Source organism: Eptatretus burgeri, chromosome 12 (genome assembly GCF_056783735.1).
Source record: "Eptatretus burgeri isolate ZD-2024b chromosome 12, Ebu_testis_v1, whole genome shotgun sequence".
Lineage (NCBI taxonomy): Eukaryota > Metazoa > Chordata > Myxini > Myxiniformes > Myxinidae > Eptatretus > Eptatretus burgeri.
Genome location: NC_140972.1, coordinates 72192656 through 72216311, shown reverse-complemented (window position 1 = coordinate 72216311; position 23656 = coordinate 72192656). Strand labels below are relative to the sequence as shown.

The following is a 23656-nucleotide window of genomic DNA, read 5'->3' as shown; positions in this document are numbered from 1 at the left end:
AGACTTATCAGATTCAATCGAATAGTGCAGCAGGACTCGAGCTCTCACACGATTCAGGTATTGATCAAATGTTGGAATCAAATTTAACCCAGAATTTTATTTCAATAAACTATTGTAAATGGAAAACGTAGAAAGAGTTTATCCACCACAACTCCAATTTCTCACGCAATTAACGTATGATGTCATTCTTCATCATTATTATTATACATAATTGCCTTCATTTTCACCATGATGCTCTACTTTCATTCTTTTAAACAAAATAAGTCAACGAAGAATCACAAATATAAAATGTGAGGGTGGGGGGGGGAGAGGAGGGGAAGGAGTGTATATATATGTATGTATATGTATCCAAACATATACATACATATATATACACACACATACACACACACACACACACACACACACACACACACACACACACACACACACACACACACACACACACACACACACACACACACACACTTCAGATCTCACCAGCTTGGTAGTCATAGATGGCTCGGGCAGATAGACCATAAGGTTTCACAGTTAAGCTTGGGATTTCTGGAACTTCCGGCTCACCCTGACAAACAGAAATTACAAATCAATGTCATATGTTGCAGACTATGATATATTGACATGCACACCTCCCCCCCCTCCCCCCCCCCCCCAAGGCGAAGGTTTCTTATTGCAGACACAGAGTAGACATGTTGGATTACACACATCAGAGTTTGCTCACATCAAAACATTAACAAGTGGGCAAACTTTTCGTTCCATTGCTTTGTCATCCCTGGATTTCCCTTCCTGTTGGAGCAGCCCCTCACTTGTCATGCTTGAACATGTATCCAGCTTGTTCACCACTTGGCTCTTCCTCCCTTCTCCATTCTCTCTTCCCCCTCTTCCATTCCTGTTTAAAGCATCCGTCTGTGGTCTCCCTCTACCCTGATGTTTGTGCGTTTCCCTGCCTTCCACTGTGGTCCAGCTGTTCTTCTCTATTCTGTGTTCGATCTCTTCCATGAGCCTGTTTTGTATACAAAAGAAAGAACTAAGACAAAAGCACCCAAAGTGTGTTACCAAAGTCTTCGTCACCCTGCACTGAACGGAATATATGCCTCAATTGCAATGCAAACTGTTCCAGTTCTGAAAAAGCTCAAGTACCGTCCTCCCACACAAATTGTGCTTTCAACCAAGCTAGCCCAATGTTCGTGTCGGCCGACGCCATTCCAGCAGGTCCCCAGCCAGGTGTAACACCACGAGGAATGGCAAGTGCCGCAAAGGCCCATATTGGTGCAACATCGAGATTTAAGAATGGCCGGCATTTTGAGCAGAAGAGAATACGCAGGCCAAACCTGGATCCAGTTCAAGGGATGAAAAGGTGTTTGGTCACATTTTAGTGAAGCTGTTATCCAAAGGGCATGTATAGTGTTCTTTGAAACGATATCAGGATAAATTCAAAAGCCAAGACTTGCACACAAGCAAAGTCTGCTTCTTGCCCTCAAAGACTGGTTCGTGGACCGTTTAAAATCACGTCACTTCCGGCCCGGCTCCTTCAGCCCTCGTTGTTTGTCTTTCTCCACCAACCCACCCATGTTCTTTGATAATTCCTTCCCAGATGCAAAGACGAATGTTCATCTCCATCTCTTCATCCCTCTATCCTCTCATGTGTGCAAATAACCCCATGTGTCTATTGTCTCTTGCCCTGCCCACCAGTCTTTCACAAGTGCTGCTCCGTCGTCACCTCATGCTTTCCCTCCTTACTCGCTCCTGCTCCATACTTTTGAGGACCCCTCGCACACCAATTTCCTTTCTACCACTCATGTGCAGTGTCTGACAGAGGATCAGAGGGAAACAGTGAGACATTCGGTGAACCTGCTGCCTTCTGTAGTTTAGCTCCTCTGTGGGCCAAGTTTTCTGCATACAAAAATAATCATTTAAAAAAATTACAAAAGCCCTTTCCTACATACTGACCATTTGACCCTTCATGTCAGTTGGGGAGAAACTTTCTGGGAGAAACTGGGGATGTGGAGGAGGGCAGAGGATGCTGTTTATCAAACTTTTTGGGGGCAACCTTGCATTCCCCTTTCCTTCCCTGCCATCTCCTTCCAATCTTTTGGTGTAACTTCCACCCAGATTACAATGACCATGATTATTATTTTGATATACATAGACAAGGAAGAGCTAGTATGAACAGCAGAGAGGGGAGAGGGGAGGCGGTGGTACCAACAGCAGAGCTGAAGGCCAAGCTCGAGGGAGACATGGACAAACAATGGGTGTGGGGTGGAATGGGGGGGGGTGTGGACAAGATATGGTGTGGACAAGATGGATACAAAAGGAAACTCTCAGGAGAGAAAAACTGTAAATTTAGAAGGAGTGCTCGGGTTTGGGTCAACGAGGGTAGAAAAGATAATGGTTCTGGATTGGGAAGTATCTGATATGGTGGTGAACAGCCATCTTGAAGACCTGGAGGGAAGAGTGAGATTGAAGAGAACGTGGAAGTTGGTTCCACAGGCGTGAAAGGAAACATTTACAAAATCTCACAAGTTATGCTCATTATTTAAACTCAGTCCATTTGAGTGTGTAGAACATAAAATATGAACATTTCCTCACCACTTAAGGATTAAGGAATAATTTCAGGCCTACAAAACAGCTTATAGTTCGTGCAAAACAATTACTTAATTATAACTAGAAGAGCACATACCTCCGCCACACAATGCCTGATCCACGAGAACATACCGGGCCCAATACATTTTTGAAATATCATGCTATATGGTCCTATATCATTTTTGGCCCTATCTCTCAATGGTGAAGAATCACTTTAAAAATTAAACATTTCTCATCTCCGGATCCGAATTCGGATCTTCACCAAAATCGAATCAATTCTTCCTCGTCACACACTCAACCTGTCCAACAACTTTCATCCGAATCCGAGCACAACTTCTTTGAGATATCGTGCAATAAATATATATATATATATATATATACATATATATATATATATATATATATATATATATATATATATATATATACATATATACAGTGGGGAGAACAAGTATTTGATACACTGCCGATTTTGCAGGTTTTCCCACTTACAAAGCACGTAGAGGTCTGTAGTTTTCATCATAGGTACACTTCAACTGTGAAAGACGGAATCTTAAACAAAAATCCTGAAAATCACATTGTATGATTTTTAAATAATTAATTTGCATTTTATTGCATGAAATAAGTATTTGATACATCAGAAAAACAGAACTTAATATTTGGTACAGAAACCTTTGTTTGCAATTACAGAGATCAGACGTTTCCTGTAGTTCTTAACCAGGTTTGCACAGACTGCAGCAGGGATTTTGGCCCACTCCTCCATACAGATCTTCTCCAGATCCTTCAGGTTTCGGGGCTGTCGCTGGGCAACATAGACTTTCAGCTCCCTCCAAAGATTTTCCATTGGGTTCAGGTCTGGAGAGTGGCTCGGCCACTCCAGGACCTTGAGATGCTTCTTACGGAGCCACTCCTTAGTTGCCCTGGCTGTGTGTTTCGGGTCGTTGTCATGCTGGAAGACCCAGCCACGCCCCATCTTCAATGCTCTTGTTGAGGGAAGGAGGTTGTTGGCCAAGATCTCACGATACATGGCCCCATCCATCCTTCCCTCAATACGGTGCAGTTGTCCTGTCCCCTTTGCAGAAAAGCATCCCCAAAGAATGATGTTTCCACCACCATGCTTCACGGTTGGGATGGTATTCTTGGGGTTGTACTCATCCTTCTTCTTCCTCCGAACACGGCGAGTGGAGTTTAAACCAAAAACCTCTATTTTGGTCTCATCAGACCACATGACCTTCTCCCATTCCTCCTCTGGATCATCCAGATGGTCATTGGCAAACTTCAGACGGGCCTGGACATGCGCTGGCTTGAGCAGAGGGACCTTGCGTGCGCTGCAGGATTTTAATCCATGACGGCGTAGTGCGTTAATTATGGTTTTCTTTGATACTGTGATCCCAGCTCTCTTCAGGTCATTGACCAGGTCCTGCCATGTAGTTCTGGGCTGATCCCTCACCTCTCATGATCATCGAGGATCCACGAGGTGAGATCTTGCATGGAGCCCCAGACCGAGGGAGATTGACTGTTATCTTGAACTTCTTCCATTTTCTAATAATTGCGCCAACAGTTGTTGCCTTCTCACGAAGCTGCTTGCCTATTGTCCTGTAGCCCATCCCAGCCTTGTGCAAGTCTACAATTTTGGCCCTGATGTCCTTAGACAGCTCTCTGGTCTTGCCCATTTTGGTGAGGTTGGAGTCTGATTGATTGAATGTGGACAGCTGTCTTTTATGCAGATAACGAGTTCAAACAGGTGCAGTTAATACAGGTAATGAGTGGAGAATGGGAGGGCTTCTGAAAGACAAAACTAACAGGTCTGTGAGAGCCGGAATTCTTACTGGTTGGTAGGTGATCAAATACTTATTTCATGCAATAAAATGAAAATTAATGATTTAAAAATCATACAATGTGATTTTCAGGATTTTTGTTTTAGATTCCGTCTTTCATAGTTGAAGTGTACCTATGATAAAAATTACAGACCTCTACGTGCTTTGTAAGTGGGAAAACCTGCAAAATCGGCAGTGTATCAAATACTTGTTCTCCCCACTGTATATATAGTTTTTGGCCCTCTCTCTCAATGGTGAATAATCACTTTAAAAATTCTCGTAGACGGATCCAGATCCGGATCTTCACCAAAATCTAATCAGTTCATCCTGTCACACACCGAGCCTGTCCACAATTTTGTCCGGATCAGTCAACAACTTTTTGAGATATCCTGTACACAGACAGACAAACAGACAGACAAACAGACATACGAGTGAAAACATAACCTCCTTCACCTTCAGTGGTGGAGGTAATAAGCAGAAAAAACAACAACACGCTGCAAACGATCACATTCCAAGCAAAGGTATGTTGAAGCAAACAACATGAGGGGATAAGTCACCATTTCAACGATTCCATTTTAAGATGTTTATTCCATTTTCATTTACCTCATCCTCAGGTGATTCAAAATCAGGTACAACATTTGCATCCTCTGTCACATCCTCTTCCATATTTTCTTGCAATTCTATAAAGCAAAGAGGGATTTAAAACAAATTAACATTGTTGAGCTTTCTCAACCAGACGATTAAAAAAAATAAAAAAAACACAAATACACCTTGTATATTGTTAAGGATTTACTTTAGGGGATAAATTGGCGAAGCTTAAACTATATACTTTATATTAAAACTTTGCTTATACTTTGCTCAAGCGTTTGGACATCGGTATTGCAGCACTCTTTGAGGTTCAGAGACTGGATAGTGGCGAGATCTTGGAGGGTGGTTACACCTAATATTGGTATGATCACTCTGATGGTTACCATTCCCAAGGAGTTACTGTAGCTGTGTCCAACAAGGTGACTTCAAAGATAATTGAGGTAACACCTGTTAACGAGTGTATTATGAGACTTAGGATTTGTCACTCCTTAGGTGTCATCCCTGGTCTCTGTTTATGCTCCGACTGAGGCGAGTGATCTCACCATGAAGGACACATTCTATGCCACACTCGAGTCTGGTTGATCAGTGCCCCAGGCGAGATACTCTTCTAGTCTTGGGGGATTTCAATGCATCGACTGCAACTGATAGAAATGGTTATGAGACATGTGTTGGTCCCCATGGGTCTGGAACTATGAAACAGAATAGCACTAAGTTCCTTGACTTTGCAAGAAGTCATGGAGTTAGGGTGGCTGGTTCATGGTTTCAGCACCCACAGGCTCATCGCTGGACTTGGTATTCCAACGCTGGCGGTGTGGCAAAGGAGAATGACCATGTGCTCGTTGATGGTCGCTGGAGGATGATCCAGAACTGCAGGGTCGACCGGAGTGCTCAGTTCCTCAATACTGACCACTGTCTTATTGTAGCAATTCTGAAGTTGCAGCATAAATCTGGAAGAATGGTACCATCCCAGCAGATGCTGGATGTTGGCAAGCTCAAGGATAAGAGGGAAGCTGAGGTGTTTGTGAACAGGCTGAGTGGGGATTTAGGGGGATCTGGGTGCTTTTGGGAATCCTGAAGACTTGTGGAGTGCCTTCAAGACCACCATGCTTGATGATGCCGGTGGATGTCTTGGAACTCACCGAAGGGCGAAGAAGAATTTTGTCTCTCAAGGACACTTGATACTATTGACCAGTCACAGGGCCAGGCTGAATGGCAGAGCTGAGCTGTTCAGGTAGTTGAGGCATAAAACTACATGTGCCAAAGGTGGACAAGGAGGCCTATGTGCAAGGAATCTGTGAGGGGGTACAGCATCACCTCTGGTCAAGTGATTCTCATTCTGATTACAGCTTAATTCATGCATTGCATTCCTCCAAGCCTGTTCCTCGGTGTACGGCAGTTAGAGCGGAAGGTGGTGGGCTCTTTACAGAAGAGCCTGAAGTGAAGGCCTGCTGGGCCGGTTACATTGAGCGGCTGTACCAGGATAACCCACCACCTGTTGAGTTGGATGTCATGGGTGTTGCTATCGCCATTGCTGACCCTCCAAATCAACTGTGATCCACCTTCATTTGTAGAAACACAGGCTGCGGTGAACCGGTTGAAATAGGGTAAAGCTTCTGGGATCTGTGGCATCCATGCTGAACTTCTCAAGACTGGTGGAAATGTTGTACTTGTGTCAATGCATGCAATTCTGTGCTCTGCCTGGAACACAAGCGTCATCCCAACTGACTGGAAGAGGTGCCATGTTGTCCGTTTCTGGAAAAGGAAGGGTGATCGCCAGGACTTCAGCAATTACTGAGGGGTGACGCTGCTCTCAGTGCCGGGCAAGGTCTTTGCTCGGATAATTCTTGATAGGATTCGCCACCATCTACTTGAGCATCAGTACCAGAGCAGTCAGGCTTTACACCAAAGAGGACAATGATTGACTGTATCCTTGCTCTTCGGGTCCTCACCAAATGCAGACGAGAGTTTTGAGAGGGGCTGCTTGCAGCTTAAGTTGATCTCTGTAAAGCGTTTTTGATTCAGTGAATCGGGATGCCCTCTGGAGGATTCTTGGTCTTCGTGGGGTGCCACCAAAACTGATCAATCTGATATCTGAACTTTACTCTGGTACTGAGAGTGCTGTGAGATGTGGTGGTACCATCTCTGACTTATTTCCAATTGTTACCAGCAGAAAGTGGACGCAGTGATGCGCTGCTCCGGCACATGCTCCCATACCTGACCTGACCTTATACTAGTGATTTCAAAAGTACATGTTCAACATAAACATACGTAATAAGTGGAAGATAAGGCAGGGTCAAATTTATTTTCACGAGCCCCTCATCTTTACACCCCCAAATGTTTGTATCTGAGCTCCGATTTCCCCAACCTTGGTTTTATATGGTTTTCCACGATGTAACGTCTTTCAGTGGGATTTTTGTTTGCAGCACCAGGAGTCTATGTGGCCTGATGGGAAAGCATGGGAGAGTGGGGCCCAATGGAAAAGCAACCAGATGGACTGCAAAGTCCACCATTGAGTGAAGGACCATGGACGATTGAGTGAAGTGGATTTTTGTTTGCTTGTTTGAGCAACCACGACAACAAATGAGCACTCTTTTTGTTTTGCATTTGATGCCATCATTGGGCCTCGGCGGCTCCACACCAAGGAATCCATTCTTCTCTGGAAACGGCTGGAGAGACGATGGAAAGGATTTTGTTTTTTTAAATCAAATGGACTTCATCTAAAGCAAGTCATTGCATTTTAACTGTGAGGGAGTTTTTTTTTTGCCTGGTTTAAACACCATCACCATAACCAACACACTAAAAGGGAACATCGCAACACTCGTCATTGGCATGGTGGCCCGAGGGATATTATTTCCCCAGGCACGCGAAGCAAAAAGCGGGGTAAGCAATTGCTTCATGTCTGTCCGTCCGTCCATCCGTCTGTCTGTCTTATCAGCTTATGATCTATGAACAGCTTCTATAAATGGATGTTTGTTTTTGTATAAATTGTGGAGGCTCGCTTTCCCAGGAAAGATCATAACACACAGAACGTCCAACAAGGGGTCCAGGAGATAAGAGGGGAGGGAAAGGGAAGGACAAAGCAGTGGGGAACAGAGACCTCAGTAGATCTGTGTGAGGGAGAGGGATGGGGCGGGGTACATAGAGTAAACAAGATGGACACTGCAGGGACTTTCAGAAAGGAAAGCAGGGAAGTTGAAGGAGGTGGGTTTGGGGTGGATTAACAGGGGCAGAAAAAATCGTGGTTTTGGATGGGGGAAGATTAGAGGCGGTGGTGAACAGCTGTTTTGAAGACCTGGAGGGAAGAGTGGGATTGAAGAGAGTGTGGGAGTTTGTTTCAAAGGTGGGGGAAAAAGAGGAATGAAAGAGTGAAGGTGAGCAGTGATTCTTGATTTTGGTAATTTTACCGGAAGGGGGTCGTGGGTGGACCTTGAGCACCCTGTGGAAAGATGGGGGGGGGGACATATCACAGACAGAACAGGGGGGGGCAAGACCCGAGAGAAGATGGTAGAAGATAGAATGACCACTGACCTGCCTGCAGTGAGAGAGTGAGAGACCCAAAGACTCAGCCTCATAGTGGGAGATGCCAATGATCTGAAATGCCCTGGTTTCCACAGTGTGAAGCCGAGAAAGGTGAGAGGCAGGAGCACCAGCCCAGAGGGGAGAGCACGACTCCATCAGACTACATACGAAAGCTTTGAATGTGGTCAGCTCAGGTGTGTCAAATAAGGACTTTGCAAGAAGGAGGCCCAGTCTGCAACTGGCTTTGGAGGCTGGGTTGGAAATGTGGCTTTCCCAGGAAATATCATGGCAGATAGTGAGACCCAGAAGCTTGAAAGAAAGGACTTCTCCAAGGGGATTGTTGAGAAAGTAGATGGGGGGGGGGGGTTCCAGACGGTCTTTTCAGAGAGACATAATGAGAGAGCGAGATTTGTCAGGATTGAAAGACATGTTTACGTGTTGGACCAGATTGTGATTTTATTCAGATCTGCAAAGATTGAAGGGGCTGCTGCTGCTGCTATCCGACGGTACGGCTGAGGATGGAGTCATCAGCAAAGAGATAAAGAGGATTTTCCAGAAAGTTGGAGAGATCATTGATGAAAACCAGAAAAGAACAGGGCCCAGAACACTGCCTTTAGGAGCACCAGCCTGGACAGGAAGAGGGGGGTGAGAGAACTCCATTTGGGGCCGCACGTTGGCTGCGACAGGAGAGGAAGTCTGCGAGCCATGAGTGGAGATGGCCTTGGATACCATAGGAAGAGAGTTTGGTGAGCAGGGCAGGGTGCCAGACCATATCGAAAGCACGCAATATGTCTAGGGATATGGCTCTGATTTCATGTCTGGCATTGAGGATGTACATCCATTGTTGGGAGAGCAGAATCAGCATATCCAGGGTAGAGTGACCTGGTTTGAAACCAAATTGATGATCGGAAATCAAGCCATTGGAGAAGAGGAGGAGGAGGAGGAGATTTGGACGACACTCTTTGCAGAGCGTTAGTGCTGCTTAAGCAGTCTCCTCGGCTACTGTGGGGGCTATTGGGCACAATCCTGGATGGGTCACCACTCCGACAGTATACCATACCAGCATGCTGGCACTCATTTTGCCGACCTCAGAAAGATGAGAGGCCAAGTTAACCCCATCTGGTATTAATTTAACAGCTGAGCGGGATTTGAACTCGGGACCCTCGGATCCAAAGCCCGCCACCCTAACCATTAAGCCAACACCAGGCATAGAGAAGAGGAAGGATTTAATGTCTGAAGCCATGATGGATTCCACCATCTTGCTGATGATTGGGAGAAGGCTGATTGGTCTATAGTTGTCGCGATCTGTTTTTGCACCTTTTTTATGCAAAGCGGTCATGTTTGCTGATTTCTAAGTAGATGGCAGATGACCTTGAGCAAATGAGACGGTGACTAGACAAAGAGAGGGTGAGCAAGAGCAGAGGAGCAGGTTTTTAGGTCACGTAGGCTGATGCCGTCTGGACCGGTTGCAGAACCTGAGTCGAGGTTTGACAGCAAGCTCTCCACCTTGTCAGGAGAAAAGGAAACAGAATCCAGAAAAAGCTGGATGCGACTGGTTAAGGTGGGTGCAGAAAGCGATGGGTTTGGTCACAAGCTTTAGAAGCAAACGTGGAGTATAGGCATTCAGCCTTTTCACCTACAGTGTCTTTCCACGTCAGCTGTGCAGCCATCTGAGGTAAGGGAGGGGATGGAGGGGAAACATACACCAGAAACAGACTTAACTAGACGCCACCAAGATTTGGAGAAAGTTTAAGAGTTCAGACTTGAGATTTGAAAGATGTTGTTTTTTGCCTCTCCTCAGGGTAGACACGCTTATTCCAAGCTTTGTGGAAGGAACTGAGATTACCCTCAGTTGGATTTGCTTTCCATGAGGCAAAGGCAAGTTGTTTCAGGACAACTGCCTCACAACAAGCTTCAGTGTACCATGGATGGGAGGAAAGGTAGGACAACTGAAGACAAGATGGGATAAATCTGTGAGAGAGAGAGAGAGAGAGAGAGAGAGAGAGAGAGAGAGAGAGAGAGAGAGAGAGAGAGAGAGAGAGAGAGAGAGAGAGAGAGAGAGAGAGAGAGAGAGAGAGACAGACAGACAGACAGACAGACAGAGAGAGAGAGAGAGACAGAGAGACAGAGAGACAGAGAGAGAGAGAGAGTCAGAGAGACAGAGAGACAGAGAGAGAGAGAGAGAGAGAGAGAGAGAGTCAGAGAGACAGAGAGACAGAGAGACAGAGAGACAGAGAGAGAAAAAAATTTCATTGAAAGAATTCCTAGGACGAGGTGATGTTGGAGGAAGTAGAGATAGGAGACCAGTCTAGAAGTTTGATGGCTGCTTGAAGACCCTGCCAGTCGGCCTGAGTGAAATTCCAGACTACAGAGTTGAGGTGGTTCTCTAATAACAGCCAGAGATGTCTACTTTGGCAAGTAGGTGGTCAGATTAACTGATTAGAGCAGAGGAAAAACAGCAGATATTTTCAAGGAAAGTGGTCAAAATCAGATGCAGAAGAGATGGAGTATGGTTGGTTGAGATCCGGGTAAGGAGCGGGCAATGGGGGAGGTGGGGAGAGGGGAAGGATGAGACTTGGTCGTGGTATGGTGAAGAAGGGAGCAGGCAGGGGGAGGTACAAGATTTTAGGGGTTAGGAAGAGGGGGAAGTGTGATGAGAGAAAGAAGGAGCATGTTTGAAATGTTGAGTGTGCTGAGGAATAGAGTCTTTGATGAAGAGAACAACTTCGCCGCCAGGCCGAGGCTCAGGTCTGTCATACCGGACGAGGGAGTAACTCGGGAAAGATACTCAGGAGTCAGAGATGTCTTGAGGGAGGAATGTTTCTGTTTTCAGCAGATTATGTCTGGTTTGTCAGTGGCAACCTGTATGGAAAGATCTGTCAGGTTTTAGTGAAGGCTCTGTATGTTTGAGGTCCACACTGCTAAGGAAGAGAGAGAGAGAGAGAGAAGGAGGTTTTGTGTGCATGGGAGGTGGGGGAAGGGGGGAGATCAGGAGAGTTATTGAAAGAGTGTGGGGGATTGTAGAAGAAGTTGGGGAGAGGGTTGGATGAGGAGGAGAAAAGGCTCGGTGGTGAGGGGTTGAGGTACAGTGGGGAGTAATAAGAGAGGGGGCAGAGGGCAGTTGAAGATTGGAGGAGGTGGAATGATGAGGTGAAAGAGAGGGGGAGGGGGAAGGAGGTACCTTTGTGGATGTGAGGGGGAGATTGGAGGGAGAAGGCTGAGATGGGAGAGTTGAGGGAGAAGGGTGAGGGGGGAGTTTTTGAGAAAGAGGAGAGGGAAGCCTGGAGGGGAGGGGGAGAGTTTTAAGGTTGCTTGCAAGGGAGGGGAGACGATGACAGCAGGCACGGCCAAGGGGAAGGAGGGCTATGGAAAAGGTGGGGAGAGGAGAAGGATGAAAATTGGTCGTGATATGGTGAAGAAGGTTACAGGCAGGGAGAGGTATAATATTTGAGCGTTTGGGAAGAGGGAGAGGTGTGAGAGGAAAGAAGGAGCATGTTTGAAATGTTTAGTGCACTGATTGGGAGAGTAAGATATCTGGGAGGTTAGAATGGAGCCCACAGATGATGTTAGAACACCATACACTTTGGGACAACAGAGGAGGAGCTGATGCTGAAGAAGAAGACAGTGAAGAGGTGCAAGGAGAGGGGATAACAGGTGAGGGGTTTGGAAGAGGTAGATTTAAAGAGGTGGGGTGAATTGGCACTGAAGTTGGAAAAAAAAAAAAGGATGATTGATGGAACACTAACATACATTACAAACGGTGAAGTTTTTTAAGTCAGAGATGCAATTAAAGACATTACGTGAGGGATGCAATAAAGGAGAATTAAGAGAATGGAGAAAATAAATGTTGTAACATTTGGACTGTTTTAGACACCGGACGAAGGAAAGGTCAAATTGAAAACAGCCCTTTGAAAACGAAGAAGAGGAGTGAATTATGATGTAATACCGAGAACCACACGTGCGAAAGAGGAAGATGTAACATTTTAAGAGACTGTTTTTTTGTTTTCATTTTTTTTTTTTTAATAAAGATTACGTAAGGTTAGTAAAAAGAAAGGTTTCAGAAAAATTCTGAAGGTGTGTGGTGAATTTGGATCGGCAAACACAGAAGGAAGCTGGTAGGTCAACAAAAATAAGAAGAAGAAGAAAGGGGGTAGAGAAACGCATGTGGTTCCGGGAGGTGTTCGGTTAGAAGTGAAAAGATATAAAGAAACAAACATTTTTTTGATTGATTTTCAAAGATTAGGTAAGATTAGGTAAAGGAAAGGTTGAATAAAAAAAATTGTGAAGGTGTATGGCGTGAATGTGGGTCGGCTAAAATGGAAGGAAGATGTTCGGATGGCAGAAGAAGGGGGAAGAAGAGTCGGTACAGGAAGTCACGTGGTTACGTGGGGAATAAGGTAAGGAGCAAAAAGGGTTTTTTTGTTGTATTTTTTATATTTTAAGACAAGAAACAGAGGGTGTAGTTGGGAGGGATAGAAAGAGGGTGGTAGGAAAAGTGGAGAAAATAAGAATTGATGGTATTAAGGAAAAAAATATAAATAAACACGATCTTGCACATAGATGGGAAGGCGGGTAGGCCACAGGGAAACCCGATTTGACAAAATCGACAAATCTCACCAAATAGCACAAATTTTGAAACAACACCGAACTAAGAACACACACAGTAAGCAACAAAATCAAGTCAAAATGCGACAAACAACGACCGGAAACTTATGTTTGAGAAAGTCAGCAGAGACCCCTGGAGAGAACCAACCGTTGCCTCAAAAACCGAAACCGGAAGAATGTTGTATTTTGAACACGAATGAGAACATGAAAAGAAAGACTAGCCTTTCGTTTCACTGTATTGGTCTCTGAATTAGACCGGATCACAAACGTGCAGAGAGTAGCAAGATACGATTTTCACTCTGACTGCCAGGCAGGCAGTCAAACAGAATTGAAAATCATTCCAAACAGAAAACTTCCTGTTTTTAAGGATATCAGAATAAAAACATACATCAGGCATGAATAACTAATGTCACGTGTTCGATAGGGTGATGTAATAGACACTGGAGAAATGGTGATAGAACCTATAATTTTTTTGTAGTCATACTCCTTTAAAACTCTTTAAACGTTTATTTAAATTTAGTGATATACTTGAACACTGTATAACACCAATCACCTTCATAATACATTCAAAAACTATGCAATATATCGATATATCGGGATTATAGCATTAGAGGGTGTGGCGTGTGAGATAGTACAGTATTGGGGGTGAAGAACAATCTGTCATATGGCTATGTACATCTACGGTGATCAATAAGGCCTCCATCTTCGGAACTGCAACTCAACACCATCTTATTATAGTGTACAGTGTCTTCAGAAGGTATTCACACCCCTCAACTTTTCCACATTTTGTTGTATTACAGCCTGAATTTTAAAATGATTCAATTTTAATTTTTTGTAACTGCTCTACACAAAATACCCAAAAATGACAAAGTTCTAAAAACATGTTTTCACTTTTTACAAATTAATCAAAAATGAAAAGCTGAAACATCTTGCATTCATAAGCATTCAACCCCCCTGAGTCAACACTTTGTGGAAGCATCTTTGGCAGTGATTAAAGCTTCGTGTCTTCTTGGTATGTCTGTATCCAGCTTTGGACATCTGGATTTTGGGATGTCTCCCATTTTTCCTTGCAGATTTGCGATAGCTCTGGCAGGTTGGATGGGGAGCATCGGTGAACAGCAATATTCAAGTCTTTCCATATTTCTAAAATGGGATTCAAGTGAGGGCTTTGGGTGGGCCGCTCAAGGACTTTCACGTTATTGTTCTGAAGCCATTCCAGTGATGCTTTGGCTGTATGCTTGGAGTCATTGTCCTGTTGAGATGTAAATCTTTGCTGCAGTCTAAGGTCTTTTGCACTCTGAAGCAGGTTCTTCTCAAGGATTTGCCTGAATTTGGCTCCATTCATTGGTCCCTCTGTCCTTACGAATATCCCAGTCACTGTTGCTGTAAAGCATCTCTGTAGCCTGATGCTGCCACCATCATGCTTTACAGTAAGGATGGTGTTAGATGGATGATGAGCTGTGCTTAGTTTCTGCCAAATGTAGCACTTTGTAGGCATGCCAAAGGGTTAAATTTTTGTCTCATCAGACCACAGAATCTTTTGCCTCATGCTCTCAGTCTTTCATGTGCCTTTTTGCAAACTCTAGGTATGCTGTCATGTGCCTTTTTATCAGCAGTGGTTTCCTCCATCTGGCCACTCTCCCATAAAGCCTAGATTTGTAAAGTGCTGGAGAGACTGTTGTCCTTCCGGCAGGTTCTCCCATCTCAGCGAAGGAACTGTGTAGTTCTGTCAAAGTGGTCATTGGGTTCTAGGTGAACTCCCTGACCAAGGTCCTTCTTGCCCAGTTGCTCAGACGGCCAGCTCTAGGAAGAGTCTGGTTCCATATTCTTTCCATTTTCCAATGATGGAGCTCATTGTGCTCGTGGGAACTTTCAACACTCTAGAAATTGATTTTATAACCTTCCCCAGATCTATACCTCCTCACAATTCTATCTCAGAGTTATATGGACAGTTCCTTGGAATTCATGGTGAAGTTTCTGCTCTGACATGCACCGTCAACTGTGGGACCTCATATAAAAAGGTGTATTTCTTTCTAAATCATGTCCATTCAATTGAATTGACCACAGGTGGACTCCATTCAATTTATAGAGACATCTCAAGGATGATCAAAGGAAATTGGATGCACCTGCGCTCAATTTGGAGCGTCATAGCAAAGGGGTTGAATACTTATTGACTCGAGATATTTCAGGTTTTCATTTTTAATTAATTTGTAATAATTTCTAATAACATGTTTTGATTTAGTCATTGTGGGGTATTTTGTGTAGATCGGTGACAAAAATTTAAAATTCAATCCATTTTAAATTCATGCTGCACCACAATAAAATGTGAAAAAAGTCGAGTGGTGTGAATACTTTCTGAAGGCAGCGTATAAAGTGATTTATAAAACTGCTCCAGTCACACTAAACTTCTGGATTTCTTTTAATGATCTTTAACCCGTTGACTGCCCACTCTTAAAGGATACACCATTCCCATTTTCGAGCCAAGTATGCATGTACATAAACTGTACTTTATTTTCAAATTTTACCTTTCTATGAGCAAATATTAGTTCATTTCTTATCCATTGCTGGGAAAACCTCACGTGATGAGAAAACTCGTAGCAGGCAGTAGGACAAGATTTTCAATTCCGTATGCCAGGTATGAGCTGTCTGGTGGGACTGTTTTATGCACTGTATCGACATTGGTATTACATCATTGCTGATGGTAGATCGTGTGCTGAGTACCACATTTTTTTCATTTTTACCAATTGTCATTACCATTCAAAATGGCATGCATGGATGCAGATGACGTGGCAAAGCGTCTTATGTAGACTGATAATGATGATCACCAAACTGCCAACAGATCATTTGTTGCATTATCTGGTAATGGTAGCATATTCTGTTTACAAACAATAACGTAATATTTTCGACGAGAATACTCAGTGGCAGAATCTGATACACATAGCACTACAAGTATTGTCGTAATCGGCAGTCAACATGTTAAAATCATTATTTTATTAACATTCAAGTATATACCTAAACACTGCACAGGTATTGTGTTCTATGAACTCACGAGTTATTTATTAATTGGTATCAGTTTGTTTCGCCACTTGAGGCTGTGCTCTTTCCCTTTCTCCCCTTTCTCCCTCTCCCCGTTTATTACCAATACATTGCTTACTGATGAAAGCCTGGAATAAATCCCACAAATGGGTATAATCTGGAATTGCATATTAAAGGTGCCATTAGTAATGTCGAGTCAAAGTGAGGATCCCGCCAGAAGTGAGTGCGGTAGACAACGTCCGTGGTCTTTTGATACACATTGGAGTTTGAGTTATCCGGGCCGCATCCATAACAATATATAATCATATACACACACACACACACACACACACACACACACACACACACACACACACACACACACACACACACACACACACACACACACAGTAGAAAACCTTCCATCGTACTTACAACAGTGAAAAGAATCAGTTACACAATCTGTTTGCATTGGATCTTGCTCTCGTGGAGAGGTTATTCTCCATGTAAATTATGGAGTTGTTTGTTTGTGGGGATGCAGGGAGGAGAATAGGAGTGTTGCAATATTTCCATAACATGATTGGTTTGTAAAAAGGGATAGTCTACACTTTTCAACAATCTCAATTCCACTGTCGAATTATTATTTTGCTTTATTTACACCGACGTCAAGATCTGGCCAACAGCATCGAAGGCCAACAAATACATGCAAAAGCATAAATCTTTGAAAGGCATCATGTGAGATGTTAACATTCATGAGTGTACGTACAGTTAGGACAGCTATCTTGTAATATTCAGAGTAAATACTGTTTAGCTGTCTCTGATCTGAACGTCTAACCAAGTCATTATCAATTCCTAACATAGTCTTAGCCAGTGTATTGGTATGAAGCTTATGGCAACTCTTGCAATTAAAAAAAAGCTGTTGAAAACTTTTGGCATTTCCATCCAAGCATGATTTGCTTCATGATGCTGTGACCCCAGGTTTAAAACCCACATACTGTGTTAATTTGTTCTGTCACCCAGCATGTCAATTATGGAAAAAAATAAAAGTACAATGCTGTCTCTGTCTTTCAAACTTTGTGTGTACAATCTCCTTTGGTGGCTCGTAGCTCTATTGCATCATACAAAATGTCACCCATTAGCCAAATGGATGTTGTTTTTATGCTGGGATAAAATTAATATGTGGAATTTTTAAAAACTAAGGGACTAACGTAGGCAAGTGGCGTATTAAACCACACAATCATGCTCGATTCGCCATGTGACGAAAGTCGCAATTTCTCAAAATCATGCCATAGCCACACAATAAAAATGACTGCAAAAAGGTAAATAAACTGCATTCTGAATCAAAAAGAAAATGAGAATCAACAGAATAGGTTGCATATGTATGATGTTTTAAACTAGATCGAGCAATGAAAGATCGCAGACCATAGCCAGGACTTGTTTTGTGTGGTCTTATCGCACGTATTTTATAGACGTATTCACATACTAATTGTACATTCCTGATAGAGGTACTCAGTTGAAAAAAGATAACATGTACGACTTGCTACTACTAGGTGGCATTTATTTCCTATGTTTGCACGTTCTGTACAGACAGACAAACAAACAAATAAACCAATGTCACCCGCAGGGTGACCCGTATCTTGCCAAAAGGTGACCACGTGTGACTTCTTTAAGGTCACACTGAGGTGAACAGAGCTGCTATCCACCAGGAGCGACTCCTTGAGGAATATCTGCCAACGAGAGATTCCGATGAGAATCGTTCTACAGAGTAACCATGGCAAATATGCTTTTGCCTCATAACGTCACCAAATGACGTCATAATATCTCAAGCTTGACATATCTAGAAAGCACTCATCGAGGTGTTCAATTTGAGGTACTACACGATATTGTTCCCAAAACTTGAAAATTTGACCTTGGGGTCAAATATGTTTGACCTTAGGCGCTAACCATGAAGGTCAAGGCCAATCGCCACCAAAAATTAATCAGCTGAGCGCCAGACCATGAACTATATTCCCATGAAGTTTGAAGATGATCCGATCAAAATTACTCAAAAAATAAGGGATTCGTCGACTCCCCTGATTTGTGACAAAGTGACCTTGACCTTTGACCTTGACCTTCAAAATTTTATGCGCTGAAAGGGACCTCTATAGGCCTCTGATATGCGAAGTTACAAAAATTTCCAATGATAACTGTGCTCTGAAGAGTGATTTATACGTGATTACAGACCAAAAAAAAAAACAAACAAAAAAAAAAAACTTATGAAGGTCAAGGCCAATCGCCACCAAAAATTAATCAGCTGAGCGCCAGACCATGAACAATATTCCCATGAAGTTTTAAGACGATCCGATCAAAATTACTCAAAAAATAAGGGTTTCGTCGACTCCCCTGATTTGCGACAAAGTGACCTTGACCTTCAAAATTTTGTGCACTGAAAGGGACCTCTATAGGCCTCTGATATGCGAAGTTACAAAAATTTCCAATGATAACTGTGCTCTGCAGAATTTTTTATACATGATTACAGACAAACAAACAAACAACCAAAAAAATAAAATAAAATAAAATAAAAAAAAACATACAAGCCGACTAACATATCTTGCAAAAACTTCGTTTTGGCAAGATAATAAAAAAAAACCAACGTCACCCTGCAGTATCTTGCCAAAAGGTGACCACGTGTGACTTCTTTAAGGTCACACTGAGGTGATCAGAGCTGCTATTCACCAGGAGCGACTCCTTGAGGAATATCTGCCTACGAGAGATTCCGATAAGAATCGTTCAACAAAGTAACCATGAAAAAAAAATCAATTTTTTCGTCATGACGTTATCAAATGACGTCATAGCGTCAAACTTGTTACAGATCTGGAAAGCACTCATCAAGGGGGTTTTCATATGAGGTATGACACGATATGGTACCTAAGATTTCAAAATTTGACCTTGGGGTCAAAATATTTCGACCTTAGGCGCTAACCATGAAGGTCAAGGCCAATCGCCACCAAAAACTAATCAGCTGAGCGCCAGACCATATACTACATTCCCATAAAGTTTGGAGATGATTCGATCAAAATTACTCAAAAAATAAGGGTTTCGGCAACCTCCATGATTTACCGCAAAGTGACCTTGACCTTTATGTGTGCTGAAGGATATTGTAATAATACTACGATATGTGTACCCACAAAAGTTTCCGAAGAGAATTGTGCTCTACAGAGTGATATAAAGGTGAAAAATCGAATGATTACAGACAAACAAACAAATAAACCAATGTCACCCTGCCGTATCTTGCCAAAAGGTGACCACGTGTGACTTCTTTAAGGTCACACTGAGGTGAACAGAGCTGCTATCCACCAGGAGCGACTCCTTGAGGAATATCTGCCTACGAGAGATTCCGATGACAATCGTTCTACAGAGCAACCATGAAAAATATGCGTTTGCCTCATAACGTCACCAAATGACGTCATAATGTCTCAAGCTTGACATATCTAGAAAGCACTCATCGAGGTGTTCAATTTGAGGTACTACACGATATGGTTCCTAAAACTTGAAAATTTGACCTTGGGGTCAAATATGTTTGACCTCAGGCACTAACCATGAAGGTCAAGGCCAATCGCCACCAAAAATTAATCAGCTGAGCGCCAGACCATGAACTATATTCCCATGAAGTTTGAAGACGATCCGATCAAAATTACTCAAAAAATAAGGGTTTCGTCGACTCCCCTGATTTGCGACAAAGTGACCTTGACCTTTGACCTTGACCTTCAAAATTTTATGCGCTGAAAGGGACCTCTATAGGACTCTGATATGCGAAGTTACAAAAATTTCCAATGATAACTGTGCTCTGCAGAGGGATTTATACGTGATTACAGACCAAAAAAAACCCCAAAAAAAACATATGAAGGTCAAGGCGAATCACCACCAAAAATTAATCAGCTGAGCGCCAGACCATGATCTATATTCCCATAAAGTTTTAAGACGATCCGATCAAAATTACTCAAAAAATAAGGGTTTCGTCGACTCCCCTGATTTGCGACAAAGTGACCTTGTCCTTTGACCTTGACCTTCAAAATTTTGTGCATTGAAAGGGACCTCAATAGGCCTCTGATATACGAAGTTACAAAAATTTCCAATGATAACTGTGCTCTGCAGAATTTTTTTATACGTGATTACAGACAAACAAACAAAAAAATAATAATAAAAAAAAAACACAAGCTGACTAACATATCTTGCAAAAACTTTGTTTTGGCAAGATAAAAAAAAATAATAATAATAAAAAAAACTTACCAAGTAACAGATCTTGCAAAAACGAAGTTTTGGCAAGATAACAAACCGATGGACCCAAATACAATTCCCTCTCCTCTGGCGAGGGTAATAAGACACATCAAATACTTGGAGGAACAAATGAATGTTTCGTTATGTTTTTGTTTTTGTTGTTGCACAAAAACCTCTTATCCTCTATCCATCGATTCACAAACAAATGAGGTGTTATGGAGTAGACAATTTACCACCTCACAGAAAGGCTCTTCGACACGGATGAGCAAGTGTGCAAAGCAGAAGCGCACCATCGGCTCTATCAGCGGGAAGAACATTATTACGAAAGGGTCACACAGAATCTCATGTCACGAAGGAATAAATATTTCAATTGATAAAGAGTGCATGCTTGAGAAAGAAAAATGAGAAGTAGCTTAACCCATCTGCGCTTATGATTTCTTGCCTGTTTGTGGTTCAGTAAGTAAAAGGCTGACTTTGTCAATCAAGCACAACCATGTATGGGGCAAATCAACCGATAATGCAACGGGTGGTCAAGATGCTAACAATAATGAGAGAAGATAAAATTATGGAAGTAATATAATTTTAAGAGGGTGATTCAATGACGAAGCAATCTCCTGCTGTGCCAAGTGCATTTGGTGCAGCACGGTATGGTTCACTTGTGGTGCAAAAGGAGCTAAAACGTACCTGCAGAGTTGAGAAAGAAATATTGCGATGATGCAGACGTAATGCAGCTGCACCAAAGGGGTTTATGTGTCACTGTTCATCGTTCAAAGTTACTGCGATGTCTGTAATCAATATTTTCACCATACTTTCTGATCAACCCTCATGTCAATAGTGCTTTATAACAGGAGTTCCCGTACAAGGAAATTCAAAGCAGGAGGCCATTAGGCCCATCAATCCTGTGCAATGGTTGCCAACCGATGATTGTTTGTTGATGCTCTGTCCTTTTTAAATGCTGAGGGTCAAGCAAGGAAGTAGCACGTTCCATTTGTAAAGTATTTCATATAACTCGGCCGGGGTTTAAACCGCTGACCTCCAAGGTTCAGAGCGGATGCTCCAACCATTACGCCATCAAAAATGCCAGTCTGATCAAAAAATATGAGAAGTAGCTTAACCCACTTAAACCAGATAAAGCATAGATTATTAATGATCAATGTCAAAGAGATAAAGTAATGAATATCAATAAATAAACAAAACATTAAACATACTATTCTGTAATCGTGTCCTAAGAGTTTAAAATTACCCACAATGCATTTAGAAATGGCAATCCTTTTGCAAAGCATGGCTTGCCGGTTGTATTTCTTGACTCAGACAGTCAACATGACACCATTGCCCTGCCAACATCCGACAACGCAGTACTGAGCAGAATCACCTAATGCAGATTAATGTTTAATGCAGGGTTTGAAAAGTAAAAATGTGCTTTTCATCAATTTTAAACAAGCAGGAGGAGGAAATATTCGAGGATACTACAAGTTGAATAAGAGGCCAAGTACAAGAGGCAGTTGCTGCCAAACAAAGATAACATGGGTGGCACGGGTCCAAGAAAATGCCTACCTTGTTGTTCACTGGAAGTTTTCCATTCTGGTTTGGTATCAGGTAATGCAACCTGAGGGATAAGATTGCAAATAAAAACACGTGGAAAAAAACAAAAACCTATTAACACAAAATACTACGACATCCATCAAAGCCTTTATCATGGATGGGACGGAGGTTTAAGTTACAAGGAAGTAGGATGATCCTTGTTTTTGCAAGGAAATAACTTTGGTGCAGTATTTCGTAAACATCCCCACCAGGACCCCTCGGGAATAAGCCTTACTCTGACATCACGAGACATAATGGAGTCACCGCTTGACTTGGAGGACAATTTTGTGGGATATTACCTTGCGTCTCTGAGGCCTAAGCTAACAAACTTCCATTGCGACATTGTGAGAACAAGCTGGTCATTTGCAGATGGCATGGGTTCATGTATTAGAATACAATATAATTTGGTCCGCTGTGAATTAAAAAGGTGAAACTGGGTTACTTGTGCCGGTCAAAACGTTTCTTCCAATCACGCAAAACTTGTCTTACGGAAACATCGCACCCTTATCACCATGGAGTCACGTTGAGCAATTGTGTACCACAAACAAATAAATAATAATATTAAATCATATATTTAAAATACTTGAAAGAAACCCTTGTAGGAAGGGGAATGAAATGATATTTGATAAAATGACAAACCAAAAACAAATGGCAAACTTCCTTAATATGAACTGCCTTGCCCTTGAACCCCATTTCATTAAGGAACCAATTTCATTTGTCCCGTCCAAGATGTCATACATCATCCTAGAATTCGAGAAGTGTATTGGAATCAGTTGAAAACTGGTGGTTGTACTCTGGGAGTGCCTGGGGGATTTTAATGGTTAAAGGAAATGTCATAGTCCAGGAGTTCAGGGTGGGGTGGGGTTGTGGGGGGGGCAGTTCTCTCAATGTAAATATGAGGGGGTATTACACATGTGGGGGAATTATCCCATCCATAAGGATGGGTTATTAAGTAGCGGTTATTAACACATTCCGAAACCCCCCATAAAAGCAACAAATAAATTAACAGCAACACAATATGTGAGTGAAACTTTCACTAAAAAGATTATTGTTTTTAGCCAGGAGACATTTGAGAAGATCTTTGGACCAAATCTACTCGTTTGGTTTTACAGTCAATTATGCTCTAGTTTTTAACCATTCCTGCTTCGGTGGAAGAGGTAAAACAATTCCTGTGTTTGACTACGCCTCATCCTCACACTCAACAGGACACAATCATAAGTTCCAGTTATTATGACAAAGGAAAACCCACCCTGAAATATAATGGTTGGAAACAGAACATCAAATAAACCCCCAAGATTATCATTCCATAACGAGCGACTTGGCCCTTATTGCCATGTGCGGAGCTCACTCTCACTGCCGGCACTTCTTCCTCGAGGTGTTCTTCATCTTTTTCTTCTTTTTCATTTTCCATTTCCCTGGAGGGACATAACAAATAGCCTCCTACAGAAGGTATTCACTGGCAACACCAGAAATGAATTTCCTATTTGGAAACAAAACTAAATCTCTAAAACGAGATTAACATGTCTGCCCAAAACAATATGTTTGTGTTGATGACATTTGTGATTCCCATCAAAAATCTACCAACTTCTTTCATCCAATATTGACATTGCCACAAACGGAAAGGACCTCTTACCAAAGCCGGGGGAGTGGAGAAGGGGTGGTCCATAATAGGACAATCATTCCCCCAAACG

General features: G+C 42.6%; 1 protein-coding gene across 1 annotated transcript in view; it reads right to left on the bottom strand.

The window, feature by feature from the left end:
• DBNL (drebrin like) overlaps window positions 1-23656 on the bottom strand; it is a 134832-nt gene that overhangs the window by 3350 nt on the left and 107826 nt on the right. The window contains exons 8-11 of the mRNA XM_085848499.1: window positions 23314-23380; window positions 21939-21990; window positions 5004-5080; window positions 481-565 (exon numbers count right to left, since the gene is read on the bottom strand). Coding sequence (XP_085704625.1) covers window positions 481-565; window positions 5004-5080; window positions 21939-21990; window positions 23314-23380 — 281 coding nt within the window. The remainder of the gene's footprint in view (window positions 1-480; window positions 566-5003; window positions 5081-21938; window positions 21991-23313; window positions 23381-23656) is intronic.